The following is an 18,120-nucleotide window of genomic DNA, read 5'->3' as shown; positions in this document are numbered from 1 at the left end:
CAGATTGTTAGGATCCTATGTTGGTACTAGTAATATGTAGGAAAAATAATTTTTGAGAAAAATAGTTGAGAAACAACAGATAATAATCACTTAATTTGGAAGAATGAATCTCTTTTCAGATAATCAGATGATTGAGAGAAACATGTCTTGTCAAATTGATATTCAAAGTAATAAGTTTTTTTTTTAAAAAAAAGCTCCTAAATTATGTAAAGGAGAAGATAAAATTGTGGAGCAAGGAAAATGTGCTACTCTGTAGCAATGAACCTTTAAAGAAACATGACCACATTTCAAAGAAGATGGAAGTAATGCTTAGATGGATCAAACTAATTGTCCAAAGTCAAACACATAATAAATAGCCAAATCTTCTTTGGTGGAGATTCTGTTTATGTCTTTGCCTTTATAATAAGGTTGTATTCTGCTGTAGTTGAAATCTTTTTTTTTCATCTGTGATGTCTTTATATCTTTTGACTATCACCCTAATTTAATGTCTGGTGTATAATAAAAGATCTTCCCCCAGCAGCAGGGTGTAGGATAACTTTTAGTTTTGACAGTGGTTCCTTTTGCTATGCAAAAGCTTTTCAGTTTGGTATAGTGCTGCTAATTTACTTTTTCTTTTTTTCTTTTTTCCCTCCAGGGTTATTGCTGGGCTCGGTGCCTGCACCATGAATCCACTGCTCCTGGAGGCCATTTTTTCCCCCTTATTGTTGCCCTTGTTGTTGTAGCCTCATTGTGGTTATTATTATTGCCATTGTTGATGTTGTTCGTTGTTGGATAGGACAGAGAGAAATGGAGAGAGATGGGGAAGACAGAGAGCGGAAGAGAAAGACAGACACCTACAGACCTGCTTCACCACCTGTGAAGCGACTCCCCTGCAGGTGGGGAGCCAGGGGCTCGAACCGGGATCCTTAAGCCAGTCCCTGTGCTTTGCGCCACATGTGCTTAACCCACTGTGCCACCGCCCAACCCCCTGATTTACTTTTTCTTTGTTACCATTGTCCTTGATTTGAGTCTCTAAAAACACTTCTGAAACAAATATCATGTCATGTTTTGCCAATGTTTTCTTCTGTGTATTTTATGGTTTCTGGCTTAATGTCCAAGTTTTAATCCACTTGGAATTGTCTTTTGTACATAGTGACGTGGTGCTTCTATTTCACTCTTCATTTTCCACTGAATTTTCTAGGCCCCCCTTTTGTCATAAATTATTTTTCCATATGTGTGAGCATTTATTTCTGGGCTATCAGCTCTATTCCAATGATCTGTGTTCTAGTATCATACAGTTTTGATTATAAAAAGTCAGGAAAACAAGGCCAGGCAATGGCTCACCAGATTGAGTGCACATAGTATGAAAGGGAAGTCAAGGATGCTCCTGTGAGCCTCAGCTCCCCACCTATGGGGGGGGGTGATACTTACTAGTGGTGAAGCAGGTTTGTAGGGGTCTCTCTCCACCCTTCCCCCCACCCCCCGCAATTCCTCTCTGTCCTATCCAGAAAAAAAAAAAGAGAGAAGGATAAGAACAAAAAAGGAAAAAATGGCCACTGGGAGTGATAGATTCTTAGTGCAGGCAATGACCCTATCAACAATCCTGGTGCTAATTAAAAAAATTTTTTTTAAAAAAATACCTCTAGTTTTATTCTGAGTGTTTTCTGGTTTCAAGTAAACTTTTATAGTCTCTGTTCAATTAGAAAACTTTAGTGGGAAATTTAAAGGGATTACACTGATTCTATTGCTATAAATAGGGTTTTAATGATAAGAACATTGGCCCATAAATTTTCAACAACTTCTTCTGTAAAAAAATCAGTGTGCAAGTAAGAAGGAATATTTACCCCTATATTAACTCGTAGGGTGGAGTAATAGCATAATGGTTATGCAAAGAGAATTTCATACCTGAGGTTCCAAAGTCCCAGCTTGAATCCCCTACACCACCATATGCCAGAACTGAAAAGTACTTTGGGAGGAGGGGAGGAAGAGAGAGAAATAGGAGGAGAGGAGAAGAGAAAAAGGAAAAAGAGAAAAGGGAGAGGGGAAAGAAAGGGAAGGGGAGGAAAACAAAGGTACAGTGAAGTTGTGCATGCATGAGGCAAAAAAGAAAAAGAGGCATTTAAAAAAACAAATTCATTGAAGACCCCACCAATATGTCCTGGAGCTCAGCTTCCCCAGAGACACACCTTACTAGGGAAAGAGAGAGGCAGACTGGGAGTATGGACCGACCAGTCAACGCCCATGTTCAGTGGGGAAGCAATTACAGAAGCCAGACCTTCTACCTTCTGCAACCCTCAACGACCCTGGGTCCATGCTCCCAGAGGGCTAGAGAATGGGAAAGCTATCATGGGAGGGGGTGGGTTAAGGAGATTGGGTGGTGGGAATTGTGTGGAGTTGTACCCCTCCTACCTTATGGTTTTGTTCGTTAATCCTTTCTTAAATAAAAAATTAAAAAAAAATTCATATCCAATCATTCCCCTTAAACCTTTTTCTTAGTGACTGCTCTAAGTTACTAGGTTCTTTTAAAGTGAACAATCAAGGAGTTGGTATTCACTTCCAGCAATATGGTTTGGGAATAAGTTATTTAGAAAAGCCAAATTTGTTAGATTATTCAGGTTAACCTCTAAGTCAAATCCTCTAGCTATACTGCAATATTTCATTAACCTTTTTGATCGTAAAAACAGAGCTGCATTCCCAAACAGACATGATGGGCCTAGACCTCAATAAAGCCCTCTTTCCATTGTTACTGGTCATCTCTATCAGGAACAACACAATAGACCCCTTTGTGGGTCCCCATAGGACCTTGCCCTCAACTTGGATCAACAATGGTAGAGAATGTTGCATCCTCTGAAGGGAGGCTGGACAGACAATGCTACACCTGAGGAAGATGTGTCCTGATATTGGGAATGTTCCTACTTATGACCGCAGAATGTGAGCTCAAATCTACAGGGATGCAGAGCTCACATAGGCTCCTAAGCTGAATATGGGCCCCAGATCACATCAAATCAATGGGGTTTACAATCAACAATATTTATACCCCTTTCCCATATTTGGGAGCTCTCTCTTCCCCGATCCAGCTTTCTGGTCCTTCTGCCAGCCATGACATAATATCCCCAGACAATAAGCAGGATACACCTGCATATCGGATTTTAGGCTCAGGCAAAAAACAAACAAACAAACAAACAAACAAACACTAGTATAGCCACAGGCCTTTTGGAATATAACTAAAATATGCCTTCGAGCTATCTACCAAACAAAGACCACCCCCCCAACTCTTCACTTGCACTATTCCAGCCTTTAGGTCCATGATTGGTTAACAATTTGTTTGGCTTTATATATTAACTCTCTTTTCAGCCACCAGGTTCTAGATGCTAGAAAGATGCTGACTAGACTTCCCTGGATAGACAACCCCACCTGGAGCTCTGCTTCCCCAGTGCCCCACCCTACTAGGGAAAGAGAGAGGCAGTCTGGGAGTATGGATGGACCTGTTAACACAGCCCATATTCAGTGGGGAAGCAATTACAGAAGCCAGACCTTTAACCTTCTGCATTCCACCGGACCTTGGGTCCATACTTGCAGAGGGTTAAAGAATAGGAAAGCTATCAGGGGAGGGGATGGGATACAGAGTTCTGGTGGTGGGAACTCTGTGGAGTTGTACCCCTCCTATCCTATGGTTTTGTCAATGTCTCATTTTTATAAATAAAAAAATTTTTAAAAATAGAGCTGTAATACTATAGTGTCTTTTTTCTTATCTTTATTTATTAGACAGTGACAGAAATCAAGAGGGAAGGGGGAGATAGGGAGAGAAATAACTGTAGCACTGCTTTAGCACTCACAAAACTTTCCCCCTGCAAATGGGAACCAGGGGCTTGAACCTGGGTCTTTGCACATTGCAACATGTGCATTCAAACAGGTGTGTCACCACCCAATCCCAATACAGTGTCCTGATTAGCTGGATTGAAGAGTCTCAATTGTCAAAGTTTCTAAAAATATCTCTAAAGACTTATGGGAATTTATATCTCCCTGGAGAGTCCAGGAGTGAGCAAGTTGGACTAACAGAGACCTAAAAGGATCTCATACAGAAAGAAAGTATGAAAAGGGGGGGTTATTTTTATTTCTTTTTCATTAATTTCTTTATTGGGAGATTAACCGGTTTACAGTTGAGAGTAAATACAATAGTTTGTACATGCATAACAGTTCCCAGTTTTCCACATAATCCCCACTAGGTTCTCCTCTGCCATCATGTTCCAGGACCTGAACACCCACCCCAACCCCACCCCCAGAGTCTTTTACTTTGGTACAATACACCAACTCCAGTCCAAGTTCTACTTAGTGTTTTCCCTTCTGATTTTGATTTTCAACTTCTCCCTATGAGTGAGATCATCCCATATTTATCTTTCTGTTTTTGACTTATCTCACTTAACAGGAGTCCTTCAAGTTACAACCAAGATGAGGTGAAAAAGGTGAAATCACCATTTTTAATAGCTGGGTAGTATTTCATTGTGTATATAGACTACAACTTACTCAGCCACTCATCTGTTGTTAGACACCTAGGTTGCTTCCAGGTTTTGGCTATTTCAAACTGTGCTGCTATGAATATAGGTATACACAAGTCTTTTTGGATGATGTGTTTGGCTCCTTAAGATATATCCCCAGGAGAGGAATTGCAGAGTCATAGGAAAGGTCCACTTCTAGCCTACTGAGAATTCTCCAGACTGCTCTCTGCAGGGGTTGGACCAATTGACATGTTGGTGCAGGAGGGCTCCTTTGTCCACACAATCTTTCCAGCATTTGTTGCTCCTACCTTTTTTTTTTTTTAAAGAATTTATTTATTATTTATTCATGAGAAAGGAGAGAGAGAGAGAGAGAGAGAGAGAGAGAGAGATGTGTTTCTGGAGATTGAACTCAGGGCATCATGCTTGAGAGTCCAGAGCTTATCCTCTACACCATCTTCAGGACCATACTGCTATCTTTTCTGATATATGGCATTCTCACAGGAATGAAGTGGTATCTCACTGTTGTCTTTATTTGCATTTCTCTGACAATCAGTGGCTTGGAGCATTTTTTTCATTTTTTCTGGCCCTTTGTATCTCTTCTCTGGTGAATATTCTGTCCATGTCCTCTCCCAATTTTTGGATGGAGTCAATTGTTTTCTTGTTGCTGAGTTTGGTGAGCTCTTTATATATGTTGGTTATTAGCCTCTAGTCTGATGTAATGGCATGTAAAGATCTTCTCTCATTCTGTGGGAGGTCTCTGTTTGGATGGTAATTTCTTTTGCTGTGCAGAATCTTTAATTTGATGTAGTCCTATTGTTTTCTTTTTAAATTTCTTTATTGGGGCATTGTTGCTTTACAGTAAACAGTAAATACAATAGTTTGTACATGCATAACATTTCCCAGTTTTCCACATAACAATACAACCCTCTCACTAGGTCCTCTGCCATCAAGGTCCAGTACCTGAACCCTCCCCTCCACCCACCCCAGAGTCTTTTACTTTGGTGCAATATACCAACTCTAGTCCAAGTTATGCTTCCCTTCTGATCTTGTTTTCCAGCTTCTGCCTATGAGTGAGATCATCCCATATTCATCCTTTTGCTTCTGACTTATCTCAACATGATTCCTTCAATATCCCACTGGTTTACTTTTTATTTAGTCTTCTTTGTAACTGGATTCATTTCATTAAAGATGCCTTTAAAATTTATATGGAAAAGAGTTCTGCCAATATTTTCCTCTAAGTATTTGATAATTTCTGGTCTAACAACCAAGTCCTTGATCCATCTGGAATTTACTTTTGTGTTTGTTGAAGTATAGTGGTTCAGTTTCATTCTTCTGCATGTTTCAACCCAATTTTCGCAACATCATTTGTTGAAGAGACTCTCCTTTCCCCATTTAATAGTCTGGGCATCTTTGTCAAAAACTAGATGTCCATAGGTATGGAGGCAAAAGGGGGGATTAGAATTTGGTCAAAATGTAGTATAGAAGAGACATTAGAAAGAAAGGAAGAAGATGGAATGATCCTTTCAATTTTCTCTGCTTACAGTCCTGAAGACAATTTGCATGTCATAACAGACTGTGACTCAGAGAGAACAGAAAATCAGGTGAGAACAAGGTAGCTGGAACTTGCAGACCAGAGGATGAGAAAGACAAGACCTTCAGAGAGAGAAGGAGCACATATAATAATTCCCACAGCTCACAAAGAACGGAGAATAAGTGGAATTACAAAACAGACAGAATGAAAAGTCTTATATCAGAACTTAAGCACTGTTCAGTACTTTTGGAAGAGGTAGTAGTTTAAGACTAAAGGCTGTTCCATTCAGAATAGCAAAAAACACATTTTACAAAGCTTTAGTTATCACAGATTCCTCTGGTAGATATAGGCAAAGTAAAATGGGAAACCTTTCAAAAAGGATTCTATATTCCAATTTGAGAATAGCTGTGATTCAAGGGAGGAAATCCAAATGTCACTATTTACAAGAGTAAATCATGACTTAATGAAATCAGTCATTTACAGGAGTAAATCAAGAACCAATTTCACTCTCATAGATGAGCTGGCTTGAACCCCCTCATGGGTTTAAGACTTCAGTAAAGGAAGTAACCAGAGATGTGGAGGAGATAGCAAGAGAATCAGAATTAGAAGTGGTGCCTGAAGACATAATTGAATTGCAGCAATCTCATGATAAAACGTTAATGAATAAGCAGTAGACTCTTACAAGTGAACAAAGAGACTCCTGTGACATAATCTACTAGGAGTAAAGATTCTATGAATACTCCTGAAACAGCAATAAAGAATATAATTTATTATATGAAGTTTTTTGGTTTGAGAGGAATGACTCTAGTTTGAAAAGGTCTTAGAGGGCAAGGGTAGTTAACATAATGGTTATGTAAAGAGGTTCGCATGTCTGAGCTCTCATACCCAGGTTTAATCCCCTGAAGGATTTAAGCCAGAACAGAGCAGTGTTCTGGTAATAAAAATTAATTAAAACAAAAACAATAAATAAAAACAAACAAACAGCATTAATGCTACATGAAAGTCTTTCACAAAAATGTCATAGGTATCTTACAGACACTGCTACATTGACCCCCAACCTTCTGCAACCACCACTCTGATCATTCAGCATCACCAACCTGGAAGCAAGAACCACTACCAGCAAAATGGTTAAAACTGATAAAAAGTTCAGCTGATAGCTGGTGGTTTTTGTTTGTTTGTTTTGTTTTTTAGCAAGTAAAATGTTTTGTTAATTTTACTGTTATTTTAGATAGACACAGAAAGGAAGTGAGACAAAGAGAGTGAAAGAGACCACAGCACTAAAGTTTCCTTCAATATGGTGGGGACCTAGCTTGAAAATGGGTCATATACATGGTAAAGCAGCATCAATAAATAAAAGAAAGCACATTATATTTAGAGAGGACATGGTGTGTGTGTGAGAGACAGAGAGAGAGAGAGAAAGAGTGTGTGTGTGTGTGTGTGTGTGTGGTGTTAGGGGCCTGGCCTGACTGCTTTTTTTTTTTTCCCCAGTTATAAACAGAGAGGGAGAAAATGAGGGATCAACACCACACTACTACTCTATCATCAACAGATTTTTCTCCTGGTACCTTGGTACTCTCATGCACTAGGGCTTCAATGTGGAATTTTGAGGATGTTACGGTATACACATTCTCAGGTAAGGTATATTTACTATTGTTGTTGTTGTTGTTGTTATTCTCATAGGCAGTACACTATCACTCTGGGCCAACCTTTTAAAAAAATTATACTTCTTTTGATTTACTCTTTTTTTAAAAAAATTATTCTTGGATAGACAAGAGAAATTGAGAGGGGCGGGAAAGAGAGGGAAAGAGACAGACACATGCAGCTCTACTTCACCACTCATGTTTATTAATCTGTTAATGCTCCTTCATTAGTATCATCAATCAAAGTTTCTCTGTACTTGAGCTGCCTTACAAGAACAGGTCTAATTAATAGTCTTAGGAGCAAAGGTGAGTCATCAATCTTATTATGTGACATATATAAGAAGAGGACTTACATAGCTATGGAGTGTGGCAAAAAAGACTTTGGTCTGTTTGTGAGTAGGGGGCTGGAAGGTAACTAGAGACAGATCTAGAGAGTGGGCCCATCTGTCCAGAAGTATGGCATGTCTTCACAAGCATGTTTCCAAGAATCAGTCAGGAAACTGAATTTCTTCTCTTGACAAGAAAGTGGGTGAGGATGTTATTCTTCTTATTAGGAGAAATAAAACTGCAAGAAGGGATAGCTCCTAATATCACTGATGAAGAAAACATTGTACTTTCTTCTGTAAATTGATTTGCTTTGAAGGTGGCAAATGCTCCCATATACTTTATCATCTGTTAAAATATTTTAGGTCAAACTAAAGTACAGAATGCTATAAAGCCAGGCATGTGTGAAATGGAAATGCAGATTTCAAGTACAAGATACTTGGCTATAAAAAGTGTTGTGAAGGGATGGAGCGTCAAAAGAATTGAGACTTGACCCAAAGGATGTGTGTCTGGTGGATGGTTTGTAACTTACATCGCTGAGTCTTTCCTGTGAGCTGCTCCTGTGGAAGCCTTTGGATTCTCCACTGGCACATTCACTGTCACTGTCTCTGCAGCTGTTCTGTCCTGGCTTGGGCTAAAAGGAAAAGAAAGGACAAAAAAGGAAAGTTAGTGGTCTCTTCATATAACTGCTTCTTCAACCCTGTTCTTTATGCCTTATCAAAAGGGGACAATTGGTCCATATTGCTAATGGTCTTCTTAGTTTTTAAGTTGTGCCAGGAAGCTGTCATAAAGAGAAATCTAGAAGGCAGGATAAGCAAAATATTTCCCAGAAAATGTCAATCTAGATGAAAGAGTAAGTATTTGAAAAAAGCAAGCAGAGGTCCATGATGTTAGAAAGCACTTACCCTTTTCCTCTGTTCCATTATCATTACTTTGTCAATACTGAATAAGATAAAAGACACTGAGTAAACTAAAATCATGTTACCACCCATGACTTTACACCTCATTTATTGTCACCTCTTCTGAAATAAAATAAACCACAAAATGAAACTTTTTTCTAGGAGAAGATGATATGCTGTGATGTTTTGCTTTAACCACTTAAATAATCCTTTGTTGTTTGCTTGCTTTTCTTAAGAAAATATTCTGGAGATTTGCCCAGCAGTGAAAAGTGCCAGGTTAAAATATACAGCCCAAGGAGATGAAGCCAGCACTTTCTCCACAATTATCTATTAAGTGCCACATCTGGGGCTGCTGGAAGAACCAGACCAAGTAACTTTTTGTTTGTTTGTTTTGTTTTTGTTTTTTGTCTCCAGGGTTATCTCTAGAGCTTGGTGGGTGCCTGCACTAGGAAACCACTGCTCTTGGCAGCCGTCTTTTTTCTACTATTGTTGTTGGAGATACTGTTATTGTTGGATAGGACAGACAGAAATTGAGAAATGGGGAGCCAGGAGTTCAAACTGGGATCCTTGCTCTTTGCACTATGTGCACTTAATCCCACATGCTACTGCCACTGCCCAGTCTCCACACTATTTGTTTGTTTGTCTGTTTGTTTTTAAAGAAAAGCTAAAATGGAACTAGTGGCACTCAGAAACAAGGACAAAAGGGAAAAACACAATTTGAAACCTGGACTGGATTTAGTGTACTGAACCAAAGCAAAGGACTTAGGGAAGAAAGGGGAAAGGAGAGGGCTAAGGGAGCTTTTGGGTCCTGGTGCATGATGGTGGAAAAGGACCTATGTTAGGGGTGAGAGTATCTTGCAGACATAAACCACAAGGAAATGAGAGATGAGAAATATGTCAACAACTAAGTTATAATCTACTGACTGCTTAATAAAAATATAATTTTAAAAAGTGATCTATGATGTCTTGGGTTTAAAAATGGTTTAAACAGGGAAGAGAAGGTCACTGCCGATGGGAGAAAGGCAGAAACAGCGAGCTTAGAAATTTATCCAAGAGGGAGTCGGGCGGTAGCGCAGCGGGTTAAGCGCAGGTGGCGCCAAACTCAAGGACTGGCAAAAGGATCCAGGTTTGAGCCCCCGGCTCCCCACCTGCAGGGGAGTCGCTTCACAGGCGGTGAAGCAGGTCTGCAGGTGTCTGTCTTTCTCTCCTCTTCTCTGTCTTCCCCTCCTTTCTCCATTTCTCTCTGTCCTATCCAACAACAATGACATCGATAATAACTACAACAATAAAACAACAAGGGCAACAAAAGGGGAATACATAAATAAATAAAATTTTTAAAAAATTAAAAAAAAGAAATTTATCAAAGAGTTCCTTTTAGGGAGAGCTAGGATAAAGTTTTAGAGAGGGGTGAATGGATCAGAAAACAGAACCTCTCAAATAAAGCTCTGTACTTCTAGGAATTAGGGAACTTCAGAGAGCAGAATAAGTAGTGGGTTACAAACCCTTTGCTTGTGAGTATTCAGATGGCTTGGGCAGAAGATAAACCAAGATGAATGGAGAGTGAAAGAATGAACACTATTTCTATCTTTCATGTTCTTATTTGAAGATTACAGTTCAGACCCCATTTGTGATTATATCATCCAGTTAGTTACCCCCAAATCCTCACTATTTTTGTTTGTTTGTTTTGTTTTCAACCTTTCTACAGATCCACTTTTATCACTTTATTCTAAAATCCCTTACTCCAGGAAGTCTGTACTGGATCCTAGAAAAATGAGACTAATTTTACTCAGTATCCTCTTGAGCCCACGACACGTAGTTTTCTCCTAAGTTACTGTTAAACCTGTTAATTCTACCTTAATTCAGATGCAAGCTATATGAGCCCTTTCTTATTACTATGGGATAAAAATTCAGAGTATTACTCTTTGCTAGAAGTTTTCATTTTTATACCAATAATAAAGGGTGGATCATTGGATCGACATTCTCGTGGTGCATCCCTTGAGTACCCATTCATTGGGGAAACTGACGATCCTTCCTAGCCGACTGAATCCACATGGATCCCAGTCACTTTCAAAGCCAGCAACAAGCAGCTCCTGACAGCTTTCAACCTGACGCTGTTGACTGGCTACGGAAGAAGGGCAAACGCTAGAAGAAGAAGAATTTAAAAGCATCACTTTGAGCATCACTTTCTCAAAGCTTCCCGAACATGCCATGGCCACTCCTGCCCAGTACTTTTCCACACTAGACTTCCTATATGGAACACTCACCTTTACCTTCTCTTTGCTCCTCAGAGACAGATTTATTAAATGTAAGCTACTGACACTACATTACAGTATTTGAAGTGTCTCTTTCTTCCTATATCTTTAATATATAACTTCATAGTTCAACTAGCTTGTCACTGTTCATTAAATGCTTTGATAATTAGGATAGCTTTTCAAATGTAAAAAGTCTACTGACAACAAAATATGTATATGGGATGAGTCCACTAATTCACAAGCAATGCTAGAATGCATATCCCCCTGGGTCCCTAAGTAAATAAAAGGAAGATAAAGCTGTCTTGAACGAATGTACAAAGGAACAAATAGTGTATATGACTGTCCTCAAAATCAGAGAAGAAACCTAGGACAAAGCCCATGACTTTCATGTTTACTGGTCTCTCAATTTTAATTCTTAAATGTTTGCATTTAATATAGAAATAAGAATTCTGAAGTATGCAATTATTCACTGTAAAGTATATTTTAATATGGATAGGAATAATAGTATAATGGTTATGCAAAGGAATTAATTTTATTATTTTTTAATATTTATTTATTCCCTTTAGTTGCCCTTGTTTTATTGTTGCAGTTATTGTCTTCATTGTTGGATAGGACAGAAAGAAATGGAGAGAAGAGGGGAAGACAGAGGGAGAGAGAAAGACAGACACCTGAAGCAACCTCCTGCAGGTGGGGAGCCGGGCTCTAACCAGGATTCTTACACTGGTCCTTGCGTTTTGCGCCACATGCGCTTAACCCACTGTGCTACAGCCCGACTCCCAGACTTTCTTTTTTAAAATATTTATTTATTTATTCCCTTTTTTTTTGCCCTTGTTTTTTTTTTATTGTTGTTGTAGTTATTATTATTGTTGTTGTTGATGATGATGTCATTGTTAGATAGGACAGAGAGAAATGGAGAGAGGAGGGGAAAACAGACACCTGCAGACCTACTTCACTGCCTGTGAAGCGACTCCCCTGCAGGTGAGGAGCTGGGGCTCAAACTGGGATGCTTCAGCCAGTCCTTGCGCTTCAAGTCACATGCATTTAACTCCCTGCGCTACCAACTGAGTCTGGAGACTTTCTTAACTGAGGCTTCAAATTCCGAAGTTCAATCCCCTGCACCACCATAATCCAGAACTGAGCAGGGCTCTGGTTCTTTCTCTGTATCTTTCTCTCTATATCTCTCTCTCTTTAAACTAAAAAAAATATATTACAAAATCAAATTCTTGTGGTGAGAACTAACATGTACATAAATCTGATGTGTGTATATATACATAATATATATGCACAAACACAAACACATTTTGATACCAGACTACACTCTCAAGGAAAAAAATCTAATATTGAAATAATTTGGTCAAGAGAACCACTGTGCTATCTATCCCTTTTCAGCAGTTTCTGCGGCCCCTCCCCCTGCCACTTTTGCTGGAGGCAGGACACCCTCCAGGATTCTAATACGACATGGGGGAATCTGAAAAATTAGTTCACAGAGCCCAAATACAAAACCATCCTACTATTTCTCTCTTCTCCCCCTCATTCTCTCTGAATATCTTGAGCTTGTGTCTGTTCCCTCTGCTTTCAGTTGTGTTTTGTGAGTGAGTTAAATGACAAAAAAAAAATAGTTTTTTCCTCTTCTGATTTTTTTAAGTCTTGGTATAAATGTGAAACGTTTTAGTCTTAAACTGTGTGAGTAGAAATGGTTCAACTAGGACAGTACAGATCTAAATTCGTGTTTTAAATGATATGTCTTCATAACAAAAGTTTTTCTCCTCCTATGTGTTATAACTACATGTTTATGTGTATGTTTCAAGTTTGGTAAACATTAACTTAACGGTTAAAAAAGTGTAACTTTGAAGCTACATTATAACCAGCCAAGTTAAAATTAATCTGCTAAAGCAAATAACTATTTAAGGTAAAAGTCTAAATATTTAACGTGTCAATACATTTCCAAAATTAAAATACAAATTCTCCATACAGGACATTTTTGGAGGGCCCCCAAAAGTACCCTGTAAACTAATATTGTGGAAATTAATCCACAACAACTCTGGCATCAATTTTGACATTGTAAATATACAAAAAAAAAACATTGTCATTAACATGTGTTAACTCTCTAAGTAACCTGAGTTTGTTTAAAGTCCAAAGTAAAAATTATATATATTTTAACTAAATTTGGTCTGAAAATCCTGTGCACACCTAGGGTGTGTCTCCATCTTAAATGGGTGTAACAAAAAGTAGAAAAGACGTTATTGATATGGAAAGCTCTCAAATACCTTCTCAATTAAAGAGGGAAACAGCCAGGGCAAATGACAGATTACACAATGGTTATGCTAATTCTTATGCCAGAGGCTCTAGCAATGGTTCTTCTTTTTGCCTTACCACATTTTATTGTGCTTAAACTGGTTAAACAGCCTTAAGATAATACTACAAAGGCCTTCCAAAACTATAAAGATACTTAAACCAATCATAATCATTGAGTTATCAATTATAGTAAACTTCTAACTTGTTACAAGTTTTATTTTTTTTCACAAGTAAGTGAGTACAGCTGTCAAGTGTTCACATGACGAAGCATCTGTTCATATGGTAAGGTATTAAACTATAAGAAGTTCCTCCAAATACAACTTATGTAAATTAATGACAGACTGTTGTTAAAAGGCCCGCCAAATGCCTAGGCCCAATTAAGTAAACAAAAAAGGGGAGATACATCCCCCCAATATTCAGCTAAGACACCAACTACATTAAACCTCTTTTAAAATCTATAAAATTTGAACCAGATGCCCAGCTAACCATGGAAAGCAGATTTGTTTGTGTTTCCTTCACAGGAATCCCCAGAAATCCATTTGGACTCCTTTCCTCTGACATGGCCCACAAGATGACATGACTACAGCACACCCCCTGAGACACCTGAAACGATCCGAAGAACCTGATTCACAGACTCCAAGGACAGAACTTTCTTACTGCCTTCCCTCTCACCCATCACTGTCTGCCCTTCCTGCTTCTGCTTTGCCTGTCACGTTTTGTCGGTTCCAGCTCACTCTCTACAGAAAAGCAGAATTCCAGTGGCTGACCTTTCCCCCTTCCCCATCAAGATAGACGTGCAGCGTTTCAACCCCTGTCATTTCTTCCCCTGGCCGTAGACATTGGACTGATGCTTCTATCGGACTTGCTGGTACACCTCTTGGACACTTTACACAACTTTACAGCAGCTTCCCTTTACGCTGCTGGTTTCTCAAAGACTGACCCGCAGTAGTTCATGGACTTTTCAGCCAGTTACCTTGGGGACTGTACAATGCCAAATAGCCCCTTCGCTTGGCAGGCCCTGCCCTTTGAGGCAGGAAACACCCCCTAATTACTAGGCCCTGCCCCCAGAGAAAGGAGACGTCCCCATATGCAGGAAACTCCCCTTTATGCACCAAGCCTCCCCTTGGCGTCGCACTGGCTCTTGCTGCTCTCCTACTTGTCCCTTCCTGTCTTGTTCCAGTTCTTTTGAAAATGCCTGCATGATTTCATTCAGGTTTATGCCCAAAAGGTTTTTGTTCACTACACTACTATTCCTCTGTTACAGATGGAGTCTTTTACAGACACTGACCCATTTTAATGTGACAACTAGAAAGATAGGGAAAGATGTAGAAAAATTGTGAAGAGATGGTGAAGCCTGGCAGAGCTTAACCTATGATTTGAGTCCCTGCAGGTAAGTCTCTCTACAGAGGAGTTGATCAAAAGGGAGGACATATAAATCTCACAAGGCTGGCAGATATGTAAGTCTTCCCTCCAACACAGAAACATCCTACATCTTCCCACTGGAGCTTGGCATTCCTTAAAAAACATTAAGCCTGCTCTGCTCTAAATTTCCTATACTATGGCCATTAGATAAAAAGAAAGGGGGAGGTGTTGGGTAATTGTGCAGATACCCTCAGGTTATCACCCATTCCCAAGAGAGCTGAAACTATCTTCCCAGAGTGCCTTGTATTCTCCACCCCCTTTTCCTAGCCAATCCCTTCCCAACTTGCCACTTCTGGAATCCTCCCATAAAAGCCGCTTGTATTTCCACTTTCTATCTCTTGCTCCCCTCTTCTCCTCCGCGACCTGACCCAGAGAAAGTTTGCTGCGCATAGCGGGAGGCAGACATTTTGCTAGCCCCACATGACCCGAACCATTGTGCTCTCACCCAACTCTGAGGCACCCACATTAATAAAGATTATTGTTACCAAACCGCCACAAATTCCTGGTCTCTTCTCTCTCCCCCACGACACAACCCAACAATCCACCCTGTTTTAGCTCTTGGTCACAGGTGAGTGATTAAGCAAGAAAATTTTCTTACTTATACTTAAAAAGCCCTCAGTCTCCCATAGCCTGCAGGGAAGACAAAAAATACAAAAATTAAAATGACATCAAAAGGTTTAACAGTCATTGTGCTGGGACTGAGGTAACATTGAAACAACTGTTAAGACTTGGACTGTGAAAGATTAAGTACCTTACTTAGACACAATTAATCCCGGAAAGTGTGATCAGTGAACTGAAAAGTAATGAGGGAGGGACTTCAGAATACACCAAATGTAATGGTTAAACCCAGGAGAGACATTGGAGAGATGAACAAGTCAATACAGTATCAGAATAGGGTAACAAAACAGTAGAGCTATAGAAAACAGCAGAGGGGAGAGAGAGAACAGAATAAGTGAGACAGAAAACAGAATTAGAAACATGGAGGGTAAATTAGAGAAAAGTAAGAAAGAAGTAAGAGAACTATAAAAGAAATTTAAGAACTGAAAACAACAACAGAAACATATGGGTTGGTTTCAAAAGAAGTAATATACACATTATTTGGCTTATCAGAGGCACAAAGAGAGGAAGGGGGAGAAAGCATTCTACAGGACATAATAGCTAAGAAGGTCTCTATTCTGAACAAAATAAAGGATATAAAGGTTCAAGAAGCCCAGAGAGTCCCAAACAAAAGTAACCCAGACCTAAAAGACACATCATATTTAGAATGAAAAGGAATAAGGATAAAGAAAGGATCTTGAGGGACTGGGTGGTAGTACATCTGGTTGAGCACACTTGTTATAATGTGCAAGAACTCAGGTTTGAGCCCCCAGTAACCACTGGCAAGGGGAAAGCTTTGAGAATGGTGAGCAGGGCTGCAGGTGTCTCTCTTTCACTCTCTCTTCTATCTCCCCCTTCCCACTTGATTTCTGGCAGTCTCTATCTAATAAATAAATAAATAAAGATAATTAAAAATATAAAAACAGAAAAGCCTTTAAAAGAAAAGGAGAAAGGATCCTAAAGGATGCAAGAGAAAAACAAAGAGTCATAGAGGAAAACCCATAAGATTAGCAGCAGATTTCTCCACACAAACTAGAAAGGCCAGAAGAGAATAGCAAGGTAAATATTGAGTGCTCAATGAGAAAGACTTTCAACCAAGAGTACTATATCCTTCTAGATGGTCATTCAGACTATATGAAGTCATAAAAATCTTCTCGGACAAGCAACAGCTGAAGTAATCAACTATCACCAAGCCTGCCCTGCTATAAGCTCTAAAAGGTCTCCTATAAACAATACACACCACCATGAACATGCCATATATCAGGACACTGTAAAAGTTTAGAATAATGGAATTAAAATATCTCAATTGTATAATATCAACAAATGTCAATGGCCTGAATTCATCTATTAAAAGGCACAGAGTACGAATATGGATTAGAAAACACAGCCCAACTGTATGTTATCTGCATGAATCCCACCTAACGCAACAAGAGAAACACAGTCTCAAAGTGAAATGATGGAAAACGATCATACAAGTGAATAGATCATACACATACACACACACACACACACACACACACACACACACGGAAGGAACAGCTATTCTCATGTCTTACATAACAGATGTCAAAATAAATATAATTTTAAAAGATAGGGATGGACATACTTTGCTCAGAGGATCAGTCAATCAAGAGGACTTAACAATTATTAACATCTATGAACCAAATAAAAGGCCATCTAAGTACATTTAAGATCTACTGAAAGAGCTACAGAAATATATTAACAGTAACACAATAATAGTAGGGAACTTCAACATCCCACTGTAATAACTTGACATATCATGTAGGCAGAAAACCAATATTGAAAGGAATTAAATTAATAGGTAGAAAAACTGGAACTACTGGATATATATATGGGGGGGCTCCAGGGTTATTTCTGGGGGTCCAGGCCTGCCCTACAAATCTACTGCTCCTGGACGCTACTTAGTCCTGCTTCACCACTTGTGAAGCAACCTCCCTGCAGGTAGGGAACCACGGGCTTGCACAGGGATCCTTACACCCATCCTTGCACTTCAAGCCATGTGTACTTAAGCCACTGCACTATCACCCAACTGACAGCTATTGGATTTTTTCAGATTCATTTACTCCAAGAAACTGGAATACACATCTGTTAAAGTCCACATGGAAAATTCATAAGGATAAACAATATGTTAGGCCATAAAGACAGTGTCAACAAATTCAGGAGCACTGAAATCATGCCATGCATCTTCTCAGACCACAATGGAATTAACACTTAGCCACAAATAAAAAAATAGTAAAAGTCTCAAAACATGAAAAATCAACAGTATACTACTTAACAACTACTTCATTTAGGAAATTAAGGAAGAAATCAAAATTTTGCAAGAATTCAATGAAAATAAAGACATGAGCTATCAAAATATTTGGGAAACAGCTAAGGCCATACCTAGAGGGAAGTTCATAGCCACACATGCACACAGTAGAAAACAAGAAAAAGCTAAAGTAAACAACCTGATTGCACAGCTTACAGATATAGAAGAAGAGGCACAAAGGAACCCTAAGGTAACCAGGACTGAAATAAATAAAATTAGGACAGGAATAAATAACAGTGAAAATAAGAGAAGCATACAAAAGATCAATGAAGCTAAATGTTGGTTATTAAAAGAGTAAACAAAATCATTCAACCCATAGCCAGACTCACAAAAAAAGGGGGAGTGTGTGGGGGGGT

At 39.1% G+C, this 18,120-nt stretch overlaps 1 protein-coding gene across 9 annotated transcripts in view; it reads right to left on the bottom strand.

Annotated features, from left to right (window-relative positions):
* Positions 1–18,120, bottom strand: part of AUTS2 (activator of transcription and developmental regulator AUTS2) — a 1,407,660-nt gene that overhangs the window by 789,366 nt on the left and 600,174 nt on the right. For all 9 annotated transcript variants that reach the window (XM_060173543.1, XM_060173545.1, XM_060173546.1 and 6 more), the window contains one exon: positions 8,503–8,604. In XM_060173543.1, the coding sequence (XP_060029526.1) occupies positions 8,503–8,604 (102 nt within the window). The remainder of the gene's footprint in view (positions 1–8,502; positions 8,605–18,120) is intronic.

This window comes from Erinaceus europaeus, chromosome 15, assembly GCF_950295315.1.
Source record: "Erinaceus europaeus chromosome 15, mEriEur2.1, whole genome shotgun sequence".
Taxonomy (NCBI): Eukaryota; Metazoa; Chordata; class Mammalia; order Eulipotyphla; family Erinaceidae; genus Erinaceus; species Erinaceus europaeus.
This window is presented reverse-complemented; position numbering and strand designations above follow the sequence as displayed.